Source organism: Dermacentor andersoni, chromosome 1 (genome assembly GCF_023375885.2).
Source record: "Dermacentor andersoni chromosome 1, qqDerAnde1_hic_scaffold, whole genome shotgun sequence".
In the NCBI taxonomy this organism is placed as follows: domain Eukaryota; kingdom Metazoa; phylum Arthropoda; class Arachnida; order Ixodida; family Ixodidae; genus Dermacentor; species Dermacentor andersoni.
The window spans coordinates 330211025-330238765 of record NC_092814.1 but is presented as its reverse complement, the minus strand read 5'-3'; the positions used below and the strand labels follow the sequence as shown (position 1 = coordinate 330238765).

Sequence of the window (27741 nt, the reverse complement as noted above, 5' to 3'; positions counted from 1 at the left end):
ACAATTTTATCGCCCTTAATTGGACTTTATATGGAAAAATGCGCCTGGAGTGTCCATATAATTGCTATCGCAATGAGATCGATCAGTGACTGTACTTGTTTGCATAAGGGTTGACTTCCAATGCAAAGAAATTTCGATATAACAAAGCAAATTGCCGATTTCACCAACTTCGTTATATCGAAGTGTAACTGTATTTCTAAGCTTGAAACAGTCCAATGTTGCCAACTTTGCAGAAGAACATAGTGATGCTGGCATACCCAGCTGCTATTAGTGTGATAAGGTGCAATCATCTTCATCTATCCCATATATTATGAAGCTTTAGTGTCATTCATGCCTTATTTATGAACAGTGCTCCTGCTCATCATGCTCCATGACCCAGAGAAAAGGCTGGTAACAGATGTGTGCATTGAACTGTGCGAATGCAAACATGTGCTTCATGTTGCATATGTCATTTATTAGTGATGTGCATGGAATGGAGCCTTGTCTTATTTTATATAATGTAGAAAATATTGCTATATAGTGAAGAAGGCTTTTGCAAAGCTCACATGCCCTAGGTAGAAACTTCACGCAAACTCTCAGTTATATTGATTTTGTCTGCCATAAATGGTCTGTCAGGTACAGTTAACAGAATTGCAATTTTTTTTTTTTTTTGATTTAGAGAGTTGTAAACTTGATACTCCGATTTTTTTCACCCTTTTTTTTTTATTGTTAATAGTAACTATAGATATGTAAAATTCCAAGGCCTAAATAAAGAATCTATTTTAAATGCTCACTAACACTTTACCTTTTCTTTCAAGTGCAACAAATTTACGTCATATTGGTTCAGACGCTGCCTAAGGAAAGAATTTCTGTTTTTACATGTGTTTGAATAAGAAGAACCTCAACTAACTGTTATACTGCTCACTCATGAAACAGGAGTCATGATCATGATGTGCCCTGACCATATGCAATATCACAAACTTTAAGATTGCTTTGTGTTGCTCTAGATGAATCTTTATTAAAAGTACCAGCATAATGTTGAGTCTGCATCTCTCATCTGTCTCTTATTGTAAGGTTTGCTAGTATATCTCAAAACAGCACTTGCTCAAGCACAATAAAATATCAAAGATACAGTGGCAATGATGATTATTCATTGATGTAGTCTCACAAGTGCGAGGTCAAGTCTTTCTGTCATTTGTACCACTGTCATATTCTCCCTTTTATAAGTGTTCAGCTGTGTTGTTTATGAGTAATTCTTGGTTTAAATTGGGCAAGACTAATATGAATCAGAATGAGCAAGTTTAGCTTCTCGCGTTGTCCTAATAGTTTTGCCATATAGAAATGGCTTAATTACTCTTTTGGGGTAGAAGCTATATCCAAATTGATGATAGGGTGCACCACCTCTGGTGTCTAGCGTGTCTCTTCACACTTGGGCCCATGTGCTCTAATCAAGGCTTGCCACTTTTGAGCGACAAAGAGTTGCAAAAGCCGTTGTTTTTACCAATCAAAATTGTTGATTTCCATCGCTTCGGCTGCTCAACAAGTGTTAAGCCGCTTTTCGGCATGAAGTATGCACCGGGTGTCTACCAACCAGAAAAACGGGGAATTCTCAGGGATTTTGAATGGCCTGGAAATATTCTGAGAAAACTCAGGGAATTTGTGCTTCTATCAGGAAAAATGAGCTGTAATTTTATTGAAAGGGAACGAAAGTCGCAGTAATGCTGGCTTGAGTAACGGAGAGGAATCGTAACGAATCATCTTTGACGCCGCGTCCGCTGAAGGAGTTGCCAGTGTACAGTCAACGACCGACTTTCCGGACGCCCGATAATTCGTATGGCGTCGCGGCACCACCACGTACCCCATAGAGTCAATGCATAAGAACGTCTGGAATTTCGGACGCAATTAAGAACCCTTCACCGTCCGATTTTCCAGACTTTTTGCCGTGACCGCAGATCCCAAACGGCATTTATCAAAGCCACCACCGCCGCCATATTGATTACCTCGCCGCCTCGAACTAGCGCTCGCACGCAGATCCGCTGGCATCCGTAGCCACCACTGCAGAGTTCACTGTAACTGCAGCAACGCTTGCGCCTAGCTACATCGACGTTCGCTATTAAGCTTCTCACCGTTCTGTGCCGTGTTTTTCATTGAAAGAATTCGCCGATATCAGCAGTGGCATCGACTGCGCCTTTTTGGTCCTCGCGATTGGCTTCAAAGCTTGGAAAGCACGGCGCCTTGCATAATGCCGGTTTCCGAAAACAGCTTCGCCTCTGTACAGAAGTGTTACGTGGTGAAGCATACGCAAAACTACTGCGGTGAAGCATAACGAGCGCGGGAAGGGGCAATTGCCACGAGACGCAGTATGCATTCCTTAATTATACACGCGTGCACCCGCCATCTTCTGTCACAGTACGAGCACCGATATGTCTAATAAGTGTACTGGCAAGCCTTCAGAGCTTTTTCAGATGTGCATGTGGCGATTTGAGCCCCTAAGGGCGGCAAGAGACATTGCATTCATCATTTCCAACTGGCCGCTTTTTCGGACGTTCTTGCGGCCCCTAGGGAGTCTGAAAAATCGGATGTTGACTGAACAACTGATCAACAGGATGCTTCAAATGGTCTGTGGAGCGAACGCACGGTGGAAGGAACGCGAGAGCAGTAAGGACCTACGCATTGAGGAATGAACGGTAAAGGCAGTGTGCCGTCGCCGCCTTGAAGGAGCTTGAGCTCAAAAAACAGTGTTGGCTGACGCTGAAATGCAGGTGTCCCTCATCCAAAGCAAAATAAACTTTAAAGGAGTGAAACGCAACACTGAGACATTGTGCGCAGGCATAGAGTATGTCAGGAGTCTCAGGACAGTTAAGGTTTACTCACCAGCTGTTCAGAGAGAATCTCACTTGTGACAAAGTTTGGGCTTCATACCAATGAGCTTGCTACCAGTTGATATAACTAGCTCATATTCGAAAATATTTCCTTCTATATGCATCTCCTTTTCATTCATATTTGATCGAGAATGTTCGACCCCATTTGCAATGGGTTTTACTATTTTTTTTTTTTGACATTTTATTCGTTGTGCATTTTACTAACCCCCTCCCTTCTGTTCTCTTTTTGAATAAAATAAACACCACTCCTTACTATCAAACTGGTTTAAGTCGTTTTCTTTTTCACATGCTTACTAGAGAGTGACAGCATCGGGCGACGTGGTATCAGCCAGTCTTGACATAAAACAAAGTTCTGCGTCACTCAGGCAATATTGCAGAGGCACTCGGGAAAAACCTGGAAAACTCCGGGAATTTGGAAATGTCAACTTGGTAGACACCCTGTATGCAGGTACATATTGCATAAAGCAGTACTTAGACTGTGTCTGCTTCTCATTGTCGTAATTATCATACCAGCCCTCCCTCATTTTCCTCCTTTATCTTCCTACCCCATCTCTGTTGTTCCCTGTTACGCAGTGTTCCCTGTTATGCAATGTGAGGTAACAGGGTAGAGGCACGTCACTCAGGTCGACCTCTCCAGCTTTCTCCCATTAAGGTCCCTCCCTCTTTTTTTCTCTCCTTCTTGGTTTTAATTTCTCTTTGTGTTTGGCTTTTCAAGCTTCACAATCCTCGTGAACCGTGGCTGGGTACCAAAGTCCACAACACCTCCCCATAAGCGGCTACAGGGGCAGGTATGTAAAAGATTGTGGCAGGTTTCTCACATTTTTTTCTTTTGAGACAGTAGAAAAACAGTGCTATGTTGCAGTATGACATTTGCTCCTTGTTTTTGTGCATGTGTGTTCCAAATGTTGATCATGCAATGTCTTCCACCCCAAAGAGTTGTCTAGTATGACAGAAGTCTACAATGATGTCACCGTTCACTGTACCAATTGCAATAAAATTTAAATATATGCCAGCAAATAGTTTAAATATTGTTATGGGCCACTTCCTTGGAGTAATGAATCAGACAATGATCGCCAGGATGTTGTGCATGATTCCTCTTCGACCATCTTGGCTGCCTCTATCTGTTAATAGTCTGTACGTAAAGCATGCCTTACTTTTTATCTATTTGGCACCCCATCACACACTGGTGCAGGCTTGTTGCTTGCTGCCTTCACTGCTGCCAAAGACTGCAAGATTTGCATCTTGGATCCCACCAGTCCTTCTATTTCATCCTTCGTTCCCACCACAACCAGCTCCTAGTGCAGTGCCCTTGCCGGAATGATACGTGCTGATCTTTCTGGACTCATACAATGGCATCTTTGACTTTGATAATCATTCTATAAGCCAAACATCTGTCATCCAGCATAGAATTTGTACAGGTGACGTGAGCTCTATCCACTGCCATCCTTATCATGTCTCTCTCACCAAACGTTGTGTTATCCAAGGAGAAGTCAACAGAATGTTCACAATAGCCGTTATCAAACCTTGTTCCAGCCTGTGGGCGTCCCCTGTAGGGCTAGTAAAAAAAAAGAAGAATAAGAAGAGAAAAAAAGCGACTGCAGTTGGCATTGTTTTGTTGATTACCGACTCTTGAACAACGTCAAGCACAAGGACGTATACCCACTGCCCCGAATCAGTGATGCCTTGGACTGCTTCCACAGAGCCACATACTTTTCCTCCATTGACCTGCACTATGTCTACAGGCAGATTGATGTTGATACCGTAGAATGTGAGAATACTGCGTTCATCATGCTGGATAGACTCTACCAGCTCAAGGATATGCCTTTTGGATTATGTAATGCCCCGCAACCTTCACACGAATGAAGGATTTTCTTACTAGGGGCTATAAATGGTCCACTTGTCTGTGATATCTAAATGACGTCAGTGTCTTTCCGCCTACTTTTGAGAGACACCTGGTCCACCTGTCAGCATTCTTGTTGTGATTTGGCGAGCTGGTCTGCAACTTAACTGTTCCAGGTTTCGTTTCACTCAACGCCACGTCATTGTTCTCCGACACCTTGTTAGCGTTAGCAGTGTCCAACCTGACCCTAAGAAAGTGGGCCAGTGCAGCTCTTTCCTGTTCATTGCTCAGTCAGAGACGTCCAGAGCTTTGTTGGCTTATGCTCGTATTTCAGTCACTTTGTCAGAAATTTCACCAAAATTGCCTGGGCGCTTGCCGACTTACTTCAGAGAAGAACATCTCTTTTCCGTCTTCTCCACCCTGGTTTGTTTGCTTACAGCACTGCATATTGTGACACATTCTGGCCCTTCGGCTCCTACAGAAGTTCACACCGACGCCAGTGGCCACAGAATAGATGTAGTCGTTGCCCAACACCAGCATGACCATGAACATATCATTGCCTATGCCAGCTGCCTTCTTTCAGAAAGGAATTTTTTTATAACTGAGCACAAATGCCTCGCTCTAGTCTGGCCTGCGGAAAAATTCCACCCCTACTTATATGGCTGCATGTCATCTGTCATCACCGACAACTATACCTTTTGCTGGCTCTCTCTTTGCTGGTTTTCATCACTCAAGAATCCTACAGAAATGCTTGGTCACTGGGCATTATGGCTACAGGAGTACACCTTTGACGTTATCTACAAGTCTAGTAGAAAGCAACAACACTGTCTCTCAATACTACCGAGCGTGATACTGATAACTTCGTTATGTCTGTTTGGGATCTGGTCAACATCTGTGCTGAACAGAAAGGCAATGCCATGTTATGGTCTATCATCAGTTGGACCCACCACTTCTTCTGTTACGAACGAGAAGAAAGGGGGTTAGCTGAGGGGCCCAATTTTTATTACTCATATCATAAGAAGCCAAAAAACACTGACACCAAGGACAACATAGGGGAAATTACTTGTGCTTAATAAATGAAATAAAGAAATGATAAATTAATGGAAATGAATGTGGATGAAAAAGCAACTTGCCACAGGTGGGGAACGATCCCACAACCTTCGCAGTTTGCGTGCAATGCTCTACCAATTGACCTACCGTGGTACCGTTTCCCCATCCACTTTCTTAGGTATTTATGTTTCCTAGTAGAACCCTGGGAGTGTTAGCCAGTGCCACCACTCGCAGACCTTGGCAGCGGATGTGGAACATTATTTCTGCCACAGGCGTCACGAGAATGTGATCTTTTTGGATGAAGGCAACCGGTCAATAAACCCAAACATGCTACCTGAAGGCATCAATGTTGGCAGATTCGAGACCCTCGTTATGTAATGAACGAGAAGAAAGAGGATTAACCAAGGGGCCCAATTTTTATCCACTTTCATTTCTATTAATTTATTGAATGATAAATTAATGGAATTTATTAAGCACAAGTCATTTCCCCTATGTTGTCCTTGGTGTCGGTGTTTGTTGGCTTCTTATGATATCACTTCTTCTGTTAGAGCTTCATGACAATATTCTTTATCGTCGCTGTACCACTTTAGACAGCCTGGAACTTCAGTTTGCTCTCTCACGCAACTTCTTACTACAGTTCGTAAAGAACCTCTACGAGCGACGCAAACTGCCTTCTGCATTGTTTACAGGCCTTCTTCAGCCCATTGACATATCCATGGAGCCATTCTACCACGTCAGTCTTGACTTTCTTAGCCCATTCCCTATGTCTACCTCAGGTAACAAGTGGGTCACTGTGGCAACTGACTACACTACGTGGTATGCGTAACACAAGCTTTCCTGACTAGTTGCGCCATTGACATCACAGATTTCCTGCTTCATGACATTATCCTTCATCATGGTGCCCCTAGACAACTGCTCACAGACAAAGGCTGCTACTTTTTGTCAAACGTTGTCGACAACCTTCTCTGCTCCTGTTCTGCGGAGCACAAACTCACTACTGCTTATCACTTGTGGACGAATGGGCCCACCAAAAGGCTGAACGGCACACTGACCAAAATGCTGGCATTGTATGTGTCTGACGATTACAGTGAAACCTTGTTACTATAAACACCACATTAACAAACTTTTCAGATTAACAAACTTTCAGATATCCCCTGCTTACAGTTTCAGTGTAAAAATATTTCACTGCTACGAATTTCAGAATACTGAACTTTTCAGAATAACGATCATTATTCAGTTTTCATGTCATGTTAACGCCTCAGTACTATAGATTAATATTCCGAAATGTGGGGATTCCTAGATGTCTGTGTATCCTTCATGGCAGCAGGAACAGTAGGCTAGCAGATAAGGTGCAGAAAGCGGACACCACAGCACATGGGTTCAGAAAACTTGAGACAGCGCTGGAGGAAAAAAATGCAGCAGGGGGCTCTTTATTGTAGAGGCGATGAGGTGTGTCAGGTTTTGCGAGTGCTTGCTCTGTCCACAAAAGTGTCACCTAATAACGAAGACGCGTCCCTTTCTTGTTTCACGCTTCTTTCTGCACACGTCTCTCATTTCTTAATGCCCTTATGCGACTGTACGCTTGGATGCCACAAGGTCGCACTTTCCAGGTGGTGTCATTTACATGTGCTTGCGCTTTTGGAATAGTTCAGGTGTCTGCCTCGAGCAGGACACTCGTAGTGTCCACAGCAAGGAATATAAAAAACAAACGAACAAAAAGGAACATTGCACTTTGGAGGCAACATGGAGCTTCCTCTTTGTTGGTGGTTTTCTCGGCATCAGCATCTCCTTCGCACATGCCACTCTTATTATACAGTGCTTCAGTCGTGTGTAGTGGTGGAAGTTATGGAAAATTGCAACAGCGGTAGCCGAGAGCCAACAGCGATGTATTCATGGATAGTTCATACGGTGACAATGAATGAACTTATCAGTTTATGGGCAGAATAGTTCATTTTGAGGCTTCCACTATAACGACCATTCAGAATAACGAACAATTTGCTGCTGTCCCTTGAAGTTTGTTATATCAAGATTTCACTGTATTGTGACTGGGACTGCACTTTGCCGACACCTTCTCGTACAATTCATCCTGTCCCAACACCTCTGGTCTCTCGCCATTTTACCTATTGTTTGGCCACCACCCAGTGTTACCTTTCTACATGCTGTCGTGCGTCATAGCACAGAGCATGCCCGTGATGCTACCGCTCGAGCCCATCTGGCATGTAAGATCGCTCATGTGCAACTCTGCGACTCGCAATCATCTCAAAAGGATCGCTATGACCACTGCCACTGACACGCTTGCTTTTCTCCTAGGTGTCTTGTCCTCTGGACTCTATCACACCATGTAGGTTTTTCAACAAAGCTTTTGTAATGTTACATAGGACCTTACAAGGCTTTATGGCCACTTAGCAACACTAACTATGAGCTCGTGTCATTGGAGGGTTCTTCGCTATCTACATTGCCACCCCATGAAGTCGTGCACATATCCCGTCTGAAACCCTACTTTTCCACCTCGTTCTTGTGTAATTAGTCTGCACTGAGATGGTGCTTCGGCCACCAGAGATGTTAGATGTTACGAGCTGCTTCCTTAGAGTAATGAAGAAGACCACAATTGGGGCTGGGATGTTGCGCACAATTCCTCTTTTCCCATCTTGGCTACCTCTATCTGTAAATAGTGTGTACATAAAGCGTGCCTTACCTTTCATCTATTTGGTGCCAGTCACAATATGTTCACTCTCTCATGTCACCTCCTGCCAGCTAATGGGCTCTGCTGAGGTTATGTGAGACTGTAAAATTGTGCAGGCAAGTATAATGGTCCTTGTTCCTTTTAACTTTGTGTAAGGACAGCATAGAAGGAACCATGCATCCTTTGCTCCTTAAGTAACTATACAACCAAAGTTTTTTCGTGCATTGGCTCTTGTTTCTTGAGAGATCCTCTCTGTGATGTGACTGGCGACATAAACATTAGTTTACTGTGCAATGTTGAGTGCTTGTTTTTTTTTTTTTTTATGTGAAGCATTTATATAGGATTGTTCTCCATGCTTTCTTAGCACGTTGAGCATCAAGCCAGCTAGCCTCAGTTGGACAGTAATATAGAAAAAATTTATTATTATTTGTCCAATGGTGGGATTCCTCAGTGGGATTCCCCAGGGTTCCCCAGTGTAGCAGCCCAGTGCTTTACCCATTAGACTAAAGATGCATGCCTAGCACCAGAGAACAAGAACCTTACAAGTCCTTCCCTCGTGTTTGCTGGTGATTTGAGACACTTGGTGCATGCATCGTGTCACATAGCAACAGTTTACTTACAAAAATTAGAAAGCACCAGTTTCCCTATCATTCTATGTGATAGCTAGCACTTTGAGACACTATGTGACATTCCACTATCTTTGGAATCAGCCAAGGTTAGCAGTAGAAAGAAAGCGCTTGTTTCGTATTGTGTGTAACACTGCTATACATGACAATGGCGCGAAACATGTTTGCCACAAAGTTCATGCACAGCCACATGTCTCACTGTCATGTCTGCACTGGACTGTAGGGTGCAGACATGCATCATCTACACAAAATGACAACACTTTGAAGTTTAGTGCAACAAGCATTGGAGCAGCACAATGACGTGAAACTCGGCATTAATGGGTACGATTAGAACATTGTGTTGACATTGGACAATGCTTTGCATAACATTGATTTTCACGTAGCATAGGATCTGCATATTTAAAGCAAAGCTTTCTTTGCCTCTTTCTTACACTTTGCGGGTGCTGGCTGCTGGCTGCTGCCTTGCTAAGTATACAACAACCCAGTGTATACCCAGTGTATACTCAACAACCTAAGTATACGCAGTGGCACTAGGTATGGGCCGCTGCCTATGTGCTTAAATAGACAACAAGGGTCACTGGATATGTGCAGTTGGTCAGGTACCTCGGTGTAGGTGAGCATTCTTGGCCAATCCTTCAGAATGGGTACATGCCCGAATAGACAAGCAGAACAAGAGGCAACAAGTGAAGAAGTCGGCAACAGAAGCAACCGAGCATGGAGAAAGAAGTGAAGTGAACAGAATGGGACCAGAGTGTGCGTTGAGCTTTGAGCTACATATATGTGAAGAAGAAAGAGAATTGAAGTGAGGACATTTTACTCTTAGTAAATATCAAAGAAATCTTTGGTTATCACCAATGCACGCATGTGCATAAGATCTGCCAACCTTTTATTGTTTTTTTTTTCTTTCCTGCATCAAATAGAAAATCGGCATTAAAAATGAGAAGCTTAACATCCCAACAATGACTTTTGTTGTGTGTGCAGTTCTGCACTCAGGTCATGGAATGCCTTGCTTACCAACGGAATGCTCAACACTGCATTTCATCTTTCGCCTGCATCATTGGTGACTTATTGTCAGAAACCACATGGCAGACATTGATGCCCTTCTCGATATTTCTCCCTAAACAGTGTAATCAATGCATTTGATGGCTGCAAGAGGGTTAGAAATCAAGTGGAATGCCTCCACTTGACGGCTCGGTATCCATTTCTGCGCAATTACAAGTAGCTTGACATCTTCAACCCCTGAGCTCTTTGTTTTTCTTCCATACTTTCATTTTTTTTTTCTATGACTACTGTCATCTGAGATTTGATGAAACGAATGTGGCTGCAGAGAAGGCACAACAGCCTGACGTGAGAGATCATGGAGGCAAGAGAAATTGCTGGCCTTGGCGACATGTCCATCAATGTGGCTTCCATTCTCACTGTCAGGAAAGGAACCTAAATGTCATGTTGGTGTAAGGCTCAATGTGTTGACAGTGTACTTTTGGATGTCATTGCTTTATGATTGCAACACACACATTCTGCAGAATCGAACAATAAACTTTAGTTAATAGTTGGTGCTCTCTGTTGTTGTTTATTTATCTGTCGCGTCTCTACACTGGAAAGAGCACTTTGTCCAACCAACTTGGCCACTAATATATTATTGCACTTTTCACATTTTTATTCTTTGTACCACTGCTACTGAGTTTAGTGCTTCACTCTTGACTATACAGCAGCTCCTATAGGATACATGCTGATGCTGGTGTTCTGTCTTCATTTCTCTTTTTCAGATAGAAGGCGAGGTAAACCTGGTCGGCATTGTGCGCAAGTCAGAGAAGGTACGGACATAGCAGCATGTTGTCTGTCTCAGATTGAGGATAATAGGCTTCAGTATTAGCATCTTGATTTGCAAATTTCTTCACATGTTTATTGGAAAAATAATATTGCTACACGCGTGTGGTATTTGTTCATTTGAATGAGGTGCGTGGGCACCATCACTCCAGAAAAGAAGAGGAAGAACAAACTGGGCTCGCGTGGTGAATATAACCGGTCAGCACTGCAACCGCTGTTGTAAATATAACCTGTAAATAGTTGCTCATCTTACTGACTCATCCTTCGCCTAACAATATGTACCGCATTAAAAAGCGGAGTCCCTGTTGGATACCAAAGGGTATCTGTATTTGTTTGCAGCAGTGGCTCTGACATTTCAAGTTGACATGGATACCTCAAGAAGTTTTCTCAATTACAGCCTTGTCAACACGTTCACAAGCTTTATTGAGAACATGTAGATACTAAGAAACAATGATGTGATTATGCTGACAGAAATTAGCATCATCACTTGTTTGCTGTTATAGCATACCAGCTTGCTTATCTAGAGACTTGTGATGGGCATGCTGCCCTTGACGTGAGCTTTCCAGCTCATTACTGTCGTCATCACGATTGTGCCCAGATAGATGTGCACACTTCTGTGGCCACAGCACAATGTTTTGAAGCCGATAATGATGGTGGCCTTAAGACACATGGTGCAAGCTATCCCTGGCTTGGTTCCTCTTCAATGGGCCAAGTGACATGACATAGGACACGTGATGGCACAGAAATATGGTGCATTGTGTGTCTCACTTTTTCACAGGTTGCTGTGATTTATGTAGATATGTGTTGGGGATCTTCTTAGCCAACGGGGCAACTCTTAGTTTAGCATTTGTGCGAGTACTGAGGGGTTGCTTCATTTATGCTCAGTCCGTGCTCTGTGATTGGCTTTCACTCTCTCTCTCTCTCTCTCTTTAGTGCCTGCATTAAGTAAGACACATGCATTGTCAAATTGTGAGGTTTAAGTTTATTTGCTTGACTGGTTAGTACAGTCGAACCTCGTTATAACGAAATCACAGCTGCCACTATACAATGACCTCATTATATCCGATATTCAATATAAAAGTACACACTGATATAAACTTTAAAAAGTCCGACATTGCATCTAAGTGAGAGAAACACAAGCCTGATGCTGTGTGTTGGCATTTCAAGCCACTCAGCAAGAGTGGTATTCTCAGTCATTCACTTTCGGCGATAAAATTGCTTTCGTAACATTTTGTGTGTCATTGTGTGTCACTCATTGGTGTTCGTGTCAAGAGGTGAGAGCTGGCTGACATGACTGTAAAGCCACTACACTGTCATTATTGCTGAGATTGGCCACTCGGGGCCATGTGGCCCATCCCAGCGATAACGACTGTACGGTGGCATGCCAGTCACGTCAAAACCCAGCAAAATTCATGCTTGCATGATGACTATGATCAATTGCACATGGACAATGCCACACGGCATGACGTGTGAACCTGCACACATTAATTTAAAAAAAACCTAATTATAGTCGCTGACTATAGAATGTGTGTTGCGGTTAAGTGCAAGGTGCACTGGAGAACAACCCTGGCTGGAGCTACCGTTTGCTAGACACATTCAATAGTGAGTGACGACAATGCCGCCGCTATGAGTACCACTTCGCATGACTCATACAATAAGATGCTTTAGAAACTATAACTGCTGCAGTCAAGGTTAAGAAGTTCCCGACGTTTCAGGACTGGCTCAGTCCCTTCTTCAGAGGGTGGCTGAAGTGGCCAAAGAAACAGCGCCCTTTAAGCTCTCTTATTTGTGTTGTGATCTTTCCTCTCCATAGCATCGTGAAGGTCGTTTGCATACAAAGGGGGGGAGCATCCCCAATGACTGATTGATGTTGCCGTGAGTATTTTGAATGTGCCATGACTCAAACAGGAGTCTTCTCACCAGGTTGGTCTCGATGTCGATCACAGAGGTGCCGTCAAAATCAATTGCATGGTCATGCTTCTCACAATCTTCAGCGAGAGTGCTGCACTGGGCTTCGAGTTTCCATACGTTGTTCTTGTGCTGGTGGATTCTGTCAGAAAAACTCTTGGGTTCACCAATGTAGCTAAGTGGTGGGGCAATTAGATCGTGACACTTTGTAAATAATCCCCTGGCATTTCTTCTTGGATGGTCAGTCCTTTGGCCGCGGGAGCAACTAGGTGAACATTGACACTGGCTTGTGCACAACCTTGACACCTTCTTTCGCCATCACCCTCAAAAACGGTTTCTTCGGCCGCTTCAGTCACTCCCTGAAGAAGAAACCAAGCCAGTCCCGAAGCATCCAGAACTTCTTGACCGTGGCTGGAGCGAATTTCGCTTCTGATATTTCCCACCGAGCCAGACAGATAGATCCCTGACTGACAAAGATGTTTACTTTTAGGCAATAAGATGCAGTATGCTTTGATCGCACTGCCCATATATTCTAGTTCACTGTACCCAGTAGCTGTATCTTCAGTCAATTCCTGTCGGAATTGATCACTTGCGTGAGATTTCACTTGACTCGGCATGGGAAGCGTGTCACTGTTTGTCTACAGGTGATAGCGCTTCTTTCACAGTGCCAAGCACTCTATCTTGGCACTGAGCCAGGAATCCTGTTGCTTGTAGATGCCAAGATGTTGAGGCACTGAGTTATGCAAAAGCGACTGTATCTCCCAAAATCATTAGAAAGTTTCAGCGTGTCTGGTATTCTGGTATCATTTGCAGATTACCTGGTTAGCAGAGGCGTAAACGTGAGTGGCTAAATTTGTGACACAGAGCTGAGCCAGACAAACACGGAGCTGCAATTGCAGTTACCAAGTGTATTCTACTTCGGTGCTGGTGTAAATATTCAGCAGCGGGGTGATCATGAACATGTTGCTTTTTTAAATACTTTTTGGACAAGAACACTCAAGGAACATGAAAACGGGTCTATAAGGCACTGTGGTTAGATGAAGCATCACAAGACATTGCTGCCAGTGTCCGCTAACCCGGAATTACACAAACACCATTGCGTATACCGAAATGCTGGACATCTAAAACTCTCTATTGACCGAGAATATCACTCCGGCATGCCTGCCTCCTCAGGAACATGTTTTGAACTGTGAGTGAGAAAATATTCACTTCGCTGTATCCGATAATGCATTTTATCTATTACTTTTGGTTTCATTATAGCCATAGGTTAGCCCATTTATATAAAACGTGGCCAACTTGAATTTTTATTTACGTTGTTGTATCCAATAATTCATTATATCCATGTTATGCAATACTCACATATTTACACATTCCTACTTATCAGCAGATTATTTTATCTGTTTAGTAGGAGATAGGATATCAACCACAAAATATGCTGTACTGTTCGTACAAAGTGAATTGAACTGTTATTAAGCTGGCATCATGGCCATTTGGCATATGGATAAAAATTCATAGAATAAAAGCTTATATTGCATAACCTGAGGCACTAGTGATTAGTATTGCTGTTTCAAGTTCAATTAAATGTGAGAAAACAGCATACCATGTGCTGAGCTACTAAAGATACATGCTTGTTTTTGTAAAAACTGATGAAAGACATGCTGAACTCAGATGCACAGAATGGGCTGTAGATGTGCAGAATGTAAACAAAACCATAATGGTGCAGCTGAAATAACGTTGGGGCTCCTTGCAGTAACAGTAAAGAAGCAGGTGAAGCCTGTCTGATGACTTCTGTGATTATCTCAGCTAAACTAAAGCAATCTCAAAGGAGTACCAACACAAAATTTATCTCTTGCTCTGTTCTTTTCTGTATTTATTAGATAGAGGTCAACTCCGTAATTATGGTAGGAAGTCTTAAATTCTTCAGCATGTAACAAATAAGTATATAATCTTTTCGTGGTCATCCGGTCAATCTGGTCGGTTAGTCGGCCGGTAGGTTTGTGATTTCCAAAATTTGCTTCATGCAGAATATCTGAGGGAACAGTAACGGATGGTACCTTGTTACCATCATTCTCTATTTCTCCATTGGGTGCTGGATTGCATATGTCGTTTTCATTGTCTAGATCACTCAAAGGATTTTTTTACACTTTGTTTTTCTGGATCTGTTGCTTACCTGGGGAGCTGTTCTGTAAGTGTCCACCTAGTGGACACATTCAGTTTGTCTGCTGCTGAAGTGCTGATTGGCTGAAGACAGCTGTCTCCTTCTGATGCATATCCCAGTCCAGCCAGTCAGAACTTCAGCAACAAACAAAATAGACATGACCACTAAGTGGACACTTCCAGAATACCGCCCCTGATTTCTACCATCTCTCAAATGTGCTCACCTTGACTTGCAGAATTACGAGATTCAGCTTAACTTTTGCATTAATAGTACCTTCTTCGTATTCAATTATTCTATTAATTTCATCCTGAAGTCCTTGCAACTTGATAGTATCCTCCACTTGTCTGTGCATTCTCTTTCAAATGCCAGATTTGAGAAGCAAGCTCCTTTGGTATGCAAAGATCTTGCCAACAGTGGTGCTGCCTGCTGCAATATATGCTGCTTGATTTTGAGTACGAGCACCGTGACTTCTTTCCGGAGAAGGCTCTCTATTTTGATGAGGGCCTTCATGACTCCGCCTGATGTCCTCAAAGTATCAAAAAATGACACTGGGTCTCTCACTCGTGAAAAAAGGTGGTTCATAGCACATTGGGATTGGATGCTGCTTAAAAATCAAGATCTGCAAAGTAGATGGTTCCAGTCTGTAAGAGCTCCCCTGTCGATGCAATGTGCTTCAAGTCTCCAAAGCTCTTTCCTCTCATTAAGCTGCATGTCCTGACTGACATGGACTGAAACCAGTCCACAAGGTGATAAAATAGTGTTGAGACACTGGAAAAGTCTGCTCTGTCATATCACCTATCCATCCGTTCTTCCCATGTTTCACAGCACCAGCACCATGTATAAAATAAGGAGCTAAGGCATGTAGTTTACCAAGTAATGGTGGACATACTTGAAATGCAGGATCCGATTAGCAAGCAACACCAAGGTCATGAAACTGCTACAACTGCTTTCTCCTCTTGAACTGTGTGAGTAAAATTATCAGGCTGGAGGATGTTGGAAATCACCGTGCGGCGCATGGAGGAAGAGGAAAGTGATGGTGCATGGAGTTCAGCTATTAAAACTTGTGCAATGAGGCTCACTTAATTAAAAAAGATTCGTGATGGTTGTAATTAAAACCTGCAGAAGGACTTTTCCAACACCCGCTTCATGTCCAACGCCCTGCTGCGATAGACATGCATTTTGAGCCTGTCATGTTAAAAGGATGGTATACCAACTAACGATTTGTTGCGCACTCTAGAAATTGAGGCTTCAAACTGTAATTATGAAGTTGACAGATACTTAAAAAAGTTTTAGTGTGTGACACAAGATTTTCGTGTCAGTTCTCCTTTAATGTTCAGTCACCATTACAAAAGCATCATTGTCAGCATGTGCTGCACAGTGCTATTTGATATGACTTCATAGCAACCAAAGTGCTCTCCTGTGTGAAGGTCCCTCTATATTTTTCCCTCTCTTTCTTCAATCTGTGTGTGTGACATCTTTTGAATCACCGAGTTCTTCTTTGCTTCTTGATGGTTGTTTTTGATAAACTTTCCAAATTTACTTGTAAGAGTGCATTTGGTAGATTTTTTTTTTTGTAAACAGATTGTAGGAATTTCATCAGCATAAATTCATTGGAATGCTTGAGTTAAGTTAGTTAATTCGAGTTTAACGGCGTAAAAGTGACTAAGGCCATGCTGCGCCAAATTGTGGTCAATGGCATGGAGGGACCTAAAATTTGAATTGTAGGGGTGTGCTGGTACCCGCCCTGTGATCAAAAGTGCTAGATACCAAACCAAGCAGGTGCAAGTTCAAATCCCAGGGTCATCTCAGCATGTTTTATTTTGTTACATTGTTCTTACACTATTATAAACCCAAGAGACGCTTTCTGTGACCTCCAAGTTGCCTGCAATAATGTCTGATGTGCTGGGTTGGAGTAGGTACCTTAATACTACAGAGGTGACACACGGGATGAAACTGTTCACTGGAAATACAAACAAGATCGAGGATCACAGCAACATAAACACTTGAAGCGTTGAACAGTTTTTGAACAACCTGCTGTGGTGGCCCAGTGGCTCTGCTGTTCTGCTGCTGAGCATGGCGTCATGGGTTTGAGCCTGGCTGCAGTGGCCACAATTCGATGGGAGCAAAATGCGATAACGCTCATGCATCTATATTTAGGTGCACCTTAAAGGAACCCCACATGGTCGAAATTTAATATGAAGTTTCCCACTACAGCGTGCCTCATAATCAGAATGCGGTTCTAGCTCATAAAACGCCAGAGTTACACTCTTAAAAGGTTTTCGAACAAGGGATATGTCAAGCTGGAGCCAACATTTACACAAAGGGGCTTGCCTTCATGCACAAGAAAAGAATGAAACTGCTCGTGGCCACCAGCAGGTGCAAGTGCGATGTGTAGTTGCCACGTTTAATGCCATTGTTAAATGTGGGAGATGAACAGGCATCTTGTGACAGTTGTAGAGGTCGCTCAAACCTTGCAACAAACGCACTTACATGACACAGAGGGCCAAGTTCATGCAGAAATGGATACATAATAGACTGCATGCCAGCAAAAAAAGACAAATGGCACATGGTAGTGTGGTGCAGAGGAGCAGCGAACTGATGGACCCAGTTAGGTTAAATAATTACTATAGAAGCCAACAGCCACTGGAGACAGAGAAATAATAGAGGAGTTAGTCTTTTATTGTAAAGGAAAGCATCACGTAAATGTAATTTTTCATAAGTGATAAATTAAATGAAGGGAAAATAATGAATGTTGAAGCAACTTACTACTAGCACGAACCAATCTCACAACCTTTGGTTGACGCACGCAGTGTTCCACCACTTGAGATGTCAACAGCTGTCCCTCCCACCGCTTGTGAACATGTTTGTTTCCTCACATTGTTGTGTTAACGAGCACTTCTTCAGGCTGCTGTGGTGGAGGTGGAATATATTGACACTTAGGAGATGTGCCTAAGAGATCTGTTTTAATTAAGAATGATGCTAATTGAACGAAATTCATACAAAATGTAGGGTACAGTCTCTTATATTCTCAGATTCTCTTAGTCTTTTTTCAATATCTTATTTGGTTATTTTTCGGTGACACCTGAAAGGAGGAAAGGTATGGTCTCTTGTGCAAGGTTTGGGCTTCATACCAGACATAGTCAAGTGTTATAAAATAGCACATATTGCTTCTTATGGACAACTTATTCAAGTAAGCTCAAAAATAATTTTGTTTTAGTTGTAATATTTAGCAAAAAACTTTTTGATCCCAACTATTGTTATTGAGAACATAGATGACTGGTTTCCTGAAAAGCATGTGACCAAAATTGTCAAAAATTACAATAGGACCTAGATACTTGCATTCTACACATTTTTGTGCATGTGCATGCAATATTTGGCCAAGATTGAGCCAAATTAAGTATATAATAGTTTAGATGCGCAAGAAGTGAATATAGCAGAGATTGATAGAAAGAGACTGAATAAAGAGAAAAACGAAGTTGAAAGTTCGAGACATTCCTTTTACTGTTATAAATGGTCAATTTGCATGAAATTTGGGCAGAATGCAGACCAGTCTTTGCAGAAGTGTAACACTTCAAATCTTGCCTGCTACAAATGTGGTACCTCCATTACCCTTGCGAGCTTTCCTCCTCCTTTCTTTGCTGCGCTGTGGTGACGAGATTTAGCTTCAGCTGTCTGTTTTCCAGACATTCTTCTGATTCTTCTCTGGCCTGTCTGGCTGCTCAGAGTGAACCAACTCTCGAGTTGCAAGGACGACCAGCTCCAGTAGAACCTCCTCGAAGCCTCTGTGGCCTTTGTTTAACCACAGTATGGCTATAGAAGTGGCCATCTCCACGACAGGGCATGAATTTGACTGAGCACTGGTAAAATTTGGGGAATGAGCTGGTGCCGGCTCAGTCAGGGCTATTGCTCACTTGTTCTTACCCCAGGAAAGCTCACCATCCAGGCAAAACTTGTGGGTGTGAACCTCACTAGCCGAGCATGAATGGAAAAATGAGGCCCCTACAGCCACCTCGATTAGAATATTTTTTTGCAGTCTTGTGGCTAGATGAACACCTTGATTTCATTTACAAATGATAATACAATGCTGAAGCATAATTTTGCAACCAAGATCTTTCAAAAATTAGTTTTTAAAATATAAATGCAATTTTTGGGCCCACATCTCCAGCGCTGACAGCTTGTGTAACGTAGTCTCAGGAGCAAGTGACCAGGAAACCTTCTAATTTAACATAAAGCAACAGGCATGTAAGAGTCGAGGTCATACCAATGCAGGGCACAGGAGCAATTCGGGAAATTGAGAGTAAGAATACAGTAGTCGTCAAAGACAAGTGACTTCCCTTGTCTTCAATGAATGTTCGTGCCTTCATTTTTACTGTCATGCCACACAGGAGGAGGTTACTGTTAAAGTAGTGTAAACCATACAAAGTACACACAATTTAACTTAAGTGAACAGCTCCTTTTTAACGTCCTTGTGGTGAGAAACCATCCAGCAAGCACCTCAGCTTCAGGATACAAAGACACTGGCCACAGGGCGATGTGTGAGCATGGTGGTGAAGAATGGTATGTAGACGACAAAATTAATGTACTCTCATTCTCAAACGTTTCCAGGCCACTGCAGTCATTGCCAGAGTCACTATGAGGCAGCACAGCAGCACTCTGGTAATGTGTGCCTGTTCTAAGGTTATAGGACAGGCCAGCACTGTAGCTACATCACAGTCTTGTGCTTGCACTGGCCACAAGTACAGTGGCTTTGGATGGTACTATTGGCCTCAAAAGCTTGTGAGGCATGGGAACTGCAAAGAAGCTTGATTGCCACATTGCCTGGGCATGTTTGACCTGTGCTAGAGCGTGCAGCAAACACCCTGATCTATGTTTGACAAGCTGCATGGCAAAACTGTGTGGGAATTCGGCTTTCTTGCAGAAGTCATACCTTGTAAACATTTAGCATTGATAATGCGTGCAAACAGCTTAGTGCCTGTACCTTTTTAAGTCTTTTTGTAGAGCATAATAGAAATGTGTTGAAGAGAAATTGGGTTTTTCCGTTTTCTCTTTGGTCTATGTTCCGGGTCAAGGTATTCAGTGCACTGTCATGCTGAAATGAAACACAAACATGAGAAAACAAACTTAAACGTGCATTTCCCTTCTTTTACATTCACCAGTGTGTGCATGGTACTGGTGTGATTCATTCACAGGTGCAAAGTTTTGGGACTACAGCACGTGCATAATTTGTTTATGGCACATTTGCAGATGATGATTTCAGTTAAGTGTACCATTAAGAAGTGCTCTACATTGTTTTTTGTTGTTATTTTTTTTTTTTCCTCTAGAAATTTGTCAGTGATCAGACAGAACTGCCCTAGAATTGCTTTTTTTACTCTGGTAAACATGAGCTTCAAAAGAGGTGTTCCCTTCACACTGAGCAAGCTATACATTAAGTAATGCAAGCTTTGTTGTGAAGAAAATGGCCTTTGATACTAAAAACATATTGTCATGTGTCTTCAAAGAGGACTCGCAATGTTTAGTGAAGACAACTGACTCCTGAAAAACACGGCAGTGGGATCTGGCTATCAGGCGGGCAGGGGTAGCCCGCGCACTTCTTCTTGTTCTTCGTGCCTCTTCTCTTGCACTGTGCCCACTATTGCATGTAGCATTTTCCTCCTCCCTCAAAAAGAGGATCGGCTCGATGGTGAAGAAGTGGTGTAAGAAAAAGAGGGGGGAAAAGAAACATGGTCAAGGCAGATACTCGCACAAACAACACAGTCACAGTGACAGGAAAACCACAAGTACAGCAGTGGTGAAGCTTGAGGTGCAGAGTCTCAAGAACCAGATAGGTAACCGCATTAGCTGCAGATATGAGCACAAATATAAAAAAAATTTAGAAATGAAAAAAATAATCATGAACGCGCTACATATGGCTTCATGCGTATGGCAGGAACGATGTCAGGGCTAGGTAGTCGTCGACGCCGTGTTTGAGCTGCACTGTCCGGAACAACTTTGTAGTTCATGTCGCTAATGTGGCGCAGCACTTTGTATGGGCCAAAATACCGGCTGAGCAACTTTTCACTAAGGCCACGGCGGCGAATGGGAGTCCACACCCACAGTTGGTCGCCGGGTTTGTAGCATACTTGTCTGTGACGGATGTTGTAACGCCGTGCATCTGCGTGCTGACCAATGTGCAGCCACGCAAGCTGGCCAGCTTCCTCAGCGCACTAAGCAAATTCATCGGCATCAGTAGTTAGGCACTCCTCGTCTTGACACGGCAGCATAGCGTCTAGCTTCGTCTGAACTTCACAGCCGTAAAGGAGACGAAACGGTGTAAAGCGCATTGTTCCTTGTACGGCAGTATCATACGCAAAGGTCCCGTAAGGCAAGATGTGATCCCATGTTTTGCGCTGGATGTCAGTACACATAGAGGTCATGTCCATGATGGTCTTGTTTAATTGCCCCGTAAGTTCGTTGGACTGCAGATGGTAAGCAGTCGTCTTTCGTTGCCTGGCACTGCTCAGTTGAAAAATTTGTGCCCACTACTGCAGGTGGCAATATATATATATTTTTTGCTCCAGTTCACTTACTGAAAGTTTCCATTGGTTGCATAATATTTGAGAGCACTGACATGCTGCTGTTTTCTTACATTTTCAACTTTAGAGGCCACCTCTTGGCCCTAAGAACCCGAGCACAGGCCGCACCTGGCATTACAAGGATGTGGAACAAATGGCTCAGGCCTGTGGAGCTGCACCTGTTCTTCTTGATGCTGTCTTTGGTGAGCTTCATTTAAGACTACTCATTAAAATGTAATATTCAGCTTCAAAAGGAAATCGATTTATTGCTGTGGGAACTTGGTAGCTTAGTGTTTGCTTGCCATAATTAGTGCTTGTGATTGGTAAAAGTTTACATTTCGTGCGGCGAGCATATTGGCTGCTGAAATAATCTGGACAAGAAAAATACAATTGATGATGATGGATATATAGGGACACTAAAGCAAGACACTAAATCAGTTTAGACGGATAAAGCGTTATATGAAAACTCTGTTGTCATGTATTTTGAAATAATTGGTTGTTTATTAGAAGAGAAAATGAAGGTAAAAGTTACAGTTTTTGACTTTTGTGCCGAATCCTCAACGCCGGTACATCACTATGGCGTCACGGATTCCACAGTACTTTTTTCGTATTTGGGCTGAGCTGGCTCAGCAAAAGTTCCCGAAACCCCCCATGTCCAAGCTTTGGCTCCTTTAGAAAAACACAATGTAGTCCATGTTTACCGCTAAAAAATTAACTAGGCCCTAGAAGACCCAGTCAAAATTCATGATGTCACAGTGAGCTGGTGCAGGAACTTCGAGGAGGCTTCGCCACTTGTATTTTGTTATTGCACTTTTTATGGCTTACCAAGCATCCTATTGTGGTAAGAGTGGTGTTTGGTTTGTTTTAAGGAGGCCATATTTCTGAAATGGTAATGACATTGGTAAATATGAAGGTGTGCCATAAAACCCCTCTATTGCATGCAAAGCACATTTGAGTTGAAATGAGTTTTAGATAATTACTGGACATCATAGTTCCCCAAACAAGAATGCAATACAATAACCTTGAGTAAACAAGTGCGTAATACATGGATATCTTTAACCAGGGTGGCAACAAGTGAGAGGTTTTATACAGACAACCACCTGTTTTAAACAAGCTAGCTAAGCCTTAATTTGTCATAGTCAAACAACATTATTTTTCATCCAATCAATACAGTAGAAAGTATCACTCTGGAAATTGTCTACAAGCGTACTGAGGTAAAGTGAGTTTCAAACAACACATTTTTTGGTGTTCGGTTTAATGAGCATCTTTCTTGAAGATTTCACACCATGAAATTAGTTCTTTAGTCATGAACGAGATATGTAGTTTTCTTAAATAGGCATTTACCATAGCTAGCTTCCATTTGGGACAAGGAACGAGATTTAAAAAATATATTCATGTCATCAGCGTACACGATCGGATTAGTAGATTCAGGTATGTTAGCGATAGCAGTTATAATGTATGCTAAATACAGTTACGGTCCTAATATTGATCCTTGAGGAACACCACACTGAATTACCAATTTCTCGGAGGGTACACTATAAACCTGAACGTACTGCAATCTGTCATTCAAATAGTTCTTAAGCAAGTCAGACGCAATACCACGTATGCCATAACTGTTAAGCTTATGTAGCAGGGTGACCTGTAAAATAAATTCCTTATCATACATTAGTTGAACAGACATGTGCTGAATCCACAGTAAACAAAACAAATATAAACTATTGAGCTTATCAGAATTTGCCTTGAACAGATTTTCCTTAATAAGCAACGATTCACTATATTTTCTTAGCTTTTTAGCAGCATTCCATTATATATCGACATGTTCATTCCTTTTGGCAACTAAATTTAAATTACACTCTTTTTTGCCTTGCTTCTCAATTTTCTGATAGATATACAGTCGACTTCCGTTAATTCGACTCTGACAAGAGTGACGAAATTGGTCGAATTATCCGGCGGGTAGAATGAAACAAACATGCACAAAAAAAAAACGGCAGAACACACCGCTGATACATTTGACAGTATTTGCCCGAGTCTAACACGCCGCCGAATCAAACGCTTGCCCACTTTCTATGTGTCAAAATTAGAAAACTAAAGCAGAAATGCGATTAAAGCTCCTAACTAAACTAGGAATCTAACGCGCACCTGGTTTTTTTTTTTTTTTTTTTTTTTTAAAGAATGGCGACCGGTTTCCTAAAGCGAGCTTCTCCGCACGATAATTAAAGTCAACTTAAAAGGGTATGAATGCGAGCTAGTTAGTACGAATCCAGTACAAAACAGACACGGGAAGAACACAGGACAGCGCTCATCCTGTGTTCCTCCAACCCGGAAGACCAGATACGGTTGGCGAAATGGGCTGATAGCGCCGCGGCGAAGCAGACGCCACGTTAGCCCACACCGCTGGGAAATAAAACTGCACTCAACCTTGACAATAGAAGTTTTTTTTTTCTCTCTCTCTCTCTCTCTCTCTCTCTCCCATCCCCGCGTTAATTTCGTGCTGTTCTTTTCGCCGATGGTTTTAAAGTCAGCTTCGCCGCAACACAACCGTGTCATGCGGTAAAGCGTATGATCGCCGCGAAGGTAGTTTTGGTTTTGTATCCGATGGCACTGCGCAGGCAATTTTCGCCCCAATTTCCTTGGAAAACAAAAGGCGCGGGTTATAATCCGGTAAATACCGTATTGAGATATTGTGCGCTGCCATTATTGCTTGAGAATCTTCCTAGGGCGGGCCGAAAATAGGTGTTTTCTACGGGAGATAGCGTACTGCATTCAACGCATTCACTGTTCCCAAAGCTCCGCCGAGACGGACGCTGCCACTAAAGGGGTCGTTATTGTAGTTACCATAGGGGTCAGGCGCGTGCGTGCTTACTAGTCAAGTTCGAATTATCTAGCGAATGCCAGTTTTAGGATAGAAATAACGAACGTTTGGGCCTGTAGAAATGCATGCATGAGCACCGGCCTGGACCTTCGGTCGGAGTCGAATTAACAGAAGTCTGCTGTACATATTTTTCATTTTTAATCTTGTACTCCTTATTTCACTTGGCTTTCTTTTTTCCTGCACAATGTTCTTTCTTTCTTTTTCCTTCTATTCTTTCATGCCAATTGTTATGCACTTTGCAGAGAGCACTGTGGAAGGAGGACCCATTGGAGGTCAAACAAATGTGACTCTTCGAAATGAGCATGTCTCATACATTATCACTTGGTAAGTATTTCATACTTTGCTATTGTATTCTAAAAGTACTTGAATACTGATTTATTAATTCATTCTCACTCAAGTCCTTAGCATTAATTACAGAGAGGAGTGGATAATATAAAAATGCAAACAAATGAAAAATCAATGGATTACAGTGTAGCACAATTACAATATTCACTGACGATGGGTGTCTTGAAAATGGTAGTTGAAGTAGGTGACAGAAGCAGGAAGGTGGTTCCCCGTTCATAGTTAAAGAATCAGCACTTATAAATTGTTGTGCTTCATTTGGCAAACCCTCAATTTTGTTGCTTGTGAACTGCTATAGGCAGAAACGTCCTGCCTTCATTCCGCATCTCTAGGTTATAGAACACCCAGCACATGCATATCCCACCCTCCTATTTTTTTTCTACATTAATGTGCAGCAGTTGTCATTGCTTTATTTCTTATTATGGTAAGTGGGTGAAAGAAGCACTTACAAAATACTCTACACACAAAGCTAAATGTATATATAAATGAAATTTCTATTCCCAGCTTCATGAAAGGGAGAAATGAATGACAGACGAACAGTTACAACACTGTAGCTAGAGTGTACGTCTGGGCCCATGCATCAACTTTGTGTGACAAGAAGCTGCAAGACAGGAGACTGCATTTCAGGAATGTCTCAGTCATACAGCACTTTATCGTACATTGACAACCTAACACAAAGCGACATCAGCAGAGATGTGGTATCAAAAAGAAGAATAACAGAATAAATCAAAGAACAACATGTAGGCTACAGATTGGCACTTACAAAGTGTAGCTTGAAATGCCTGAGACAGGGTAAACCTCTACAGTATGTATACTATTCGTTCACCAGTACCGGCACAACGAACTGTAAAATTTACTTACCATAATTTGTCCTAGTTGAGTGACTACCCATTCTGCCCACCTTGTTGGAAAAGCTTTTTCTTTATCAATAAATCTGGCAACAGATCTTAGGTAAGTGGAAACTACTGGCAGTAATATAGGAGTGTGTTTTCTGCATCACTCCAGACTCACAACTTTATTTTGCAAATAAAGCTTCTGAATGAGACTTAAAAGGAATTTTGTTTTTGCGTTCTCAACGCTGCCTCATTCCTGCACCACAAAATTATTTGTGTAACTGTTTCCATAATTTGCTATGTCTCGCTGCCTTTATTAGAGTGTCACATCTAGGCTTTTTCCCAAAACAAGAGCAGTTTGAGGAGAACTGAGTGCTAACCGGATGTTCTTCTCACGCACCATCTAATTTCTCTCATTTTCTTGAGGGCGCAAGGTTTCTTTTTGAGGCTGGACTGATCTTGGGGAATGCAGTGACACTTAAAAATTTTTAGTTATCAAATTCCATTCATACTTCTGTAAAAAAGAAGCGAGTTACTCACATTCTACTTATTCTCCTGAGTCATAACTTTATTTCTATTTTGATGCTACCATGTTGAGAACTGGGACCAGACAGTGAAGTGATTTGTTTCTTTTGTTCCTACTGTTCATTTTCATTACGGCAAATGGTCAACGCTGAGGATAACATCAGCGTGATGATGTGCAAGCCAATGAAGAATGGAATCAGAATGGCGTTGTTATATTATTCATGCTCTTCGAAGGTTCTTGCAAGTCTCATGTATATTCACTTTTGTTTGCAGTTAGGCAGCCATGCTTTCTGCATTGTACTTCTTGAAGAACATTCAAAGTGACTTACGTCACAACTTGCATGCTGTGTGAACCTCTGGGCTTTCTTTTTTTTTCTTGTATGTTGTCTTGAAACACGTTTTTTGCTCTTCAGAAGCAGTAACTAACCACACAAAACTTTCCTCCTGTTATAGGTACTCACTGAGTGCTGCCACTACGTTCCTCTGGTACCACAAGTACATTCGTCGTCGGCCTCTCATGTGATGGCTGCGAAATAATAGCCACTGCTAGTGTGCACGTCTATTGAAGATGTAAGAAATTGTGCCGAGGAAGTCAACTAGGCAAAGCTGTAAAATAGGTGTTGTGCGAATCTGAATTAGTTAAATAAAAAATCATGTCACCTAGCATTCTGTTAGCATTTTTGTGTGTGCAACCAGACTATCTGTGCTTGTGAGCATGCAAAAGGTGGGGAGATGGGAAGTTACAACAAAGTGGTGGTGGTGGAGGGGCATTGACCTTCCTTGCTTCGGTAACGTTTTGGTGTCATGTGATAAAAGGCAAATATAAATAAAAGAGAAGTCCTACTCTTCAGCAACTCTTTGATTCCTCTACTACAAATAACAGTTATGAACTCAACAACTTGGTATGTTTCAGGTGATATACAGGACAACTCTTGTTACTGCCATAAAACTTGGAGAGAATTCCTCTGCCATCTGAAGCATTTGAAATTTCTAGACAATGTTAAGGAGCTCCCTTACAATTTGAAGAAGTATACAGCTTGCATAAAGCAGCTGGCAAGTGCAGTCTACACTACTTTTCTTTGGAAAGCATGGCCGACAAGACAAGTCCGGTTAGCAAGCTTTGAGTAAGGTGACCTTTACCGCAGTGTTGCCACAGCTAATGATTTATCAGTAGGTCTACTGTTGTTTTTTTTTTATTGTTTTGTGATTCATTGATAAGTTTTATAATCTACTGATTTTTGGTATGTTCCACAACAACGATAGTGAAATCTACTACTTTTTCAGTAGATAACTGCTGAAGTGCGATCAACTTTACTGCGCCTGAGCAACGAGTGAAATGTGCTTTTTCTTCACTCATAGACTTAAAGGGCCCTTGAAACGGTTTGGACAAATTTTGTAGATGCATAGGGTACAGCTAAAGTTAATCATTCCCACCACAATTTGTGTGAAACGTCTCATATTAAGAGAGCTACAGACGATTACAAGTTACCCTTCTCCATAGTCATGCATTTTCTCCTCAACTCGTTCGCCGAGTGATCGGGGCTAAGCTCCACCTTCACTGGCTCTGCGTCATGATGGCACGTCATGTCGTCAACTTCCGGTTCTCTAGGAGCGAGCGCGCAAAGCCTCCCCAAACTCTCCGCCAGTTGCTTGGCAGTCGACCCC

At 42.3% G+C, this 27741-nt stretch overlaps 1 protein-coding gene across 1 annotated transcript in view; it reads left to right on the top strand.

Annotated features, from left to right (window-relative positions):
• The window catches only part of Surf1 (surfeit locus protein 1), a 42299-nt gene extending 15557 nt beyond the window's left edge, over nt 1–26742 (top strand). The window contains exons 5-9 of the mRNA XM_050166952.3: nt 3577–3649; nt 10827–10874; nt 21593–21707; nt 24619–24700; nt 26530–26742. Coding sequence (XP_050022909.1) covers nt 3577–3649; nt 10827–10874; nt 21593–21707; nt 24619–24700; nt 26530–26599 — 388 coding nt within the window. The 3' untranslated portion in view covers nt 26600–26742. The remainder of the gene's footprint in view (nt 1–3576; nt 3650–10826; nt 10875–21592; nt 21708–24618; nt 24701–26529) is intronic.
• Nucleotides 26743–27741: the final 999 nt, after the last annotated feature.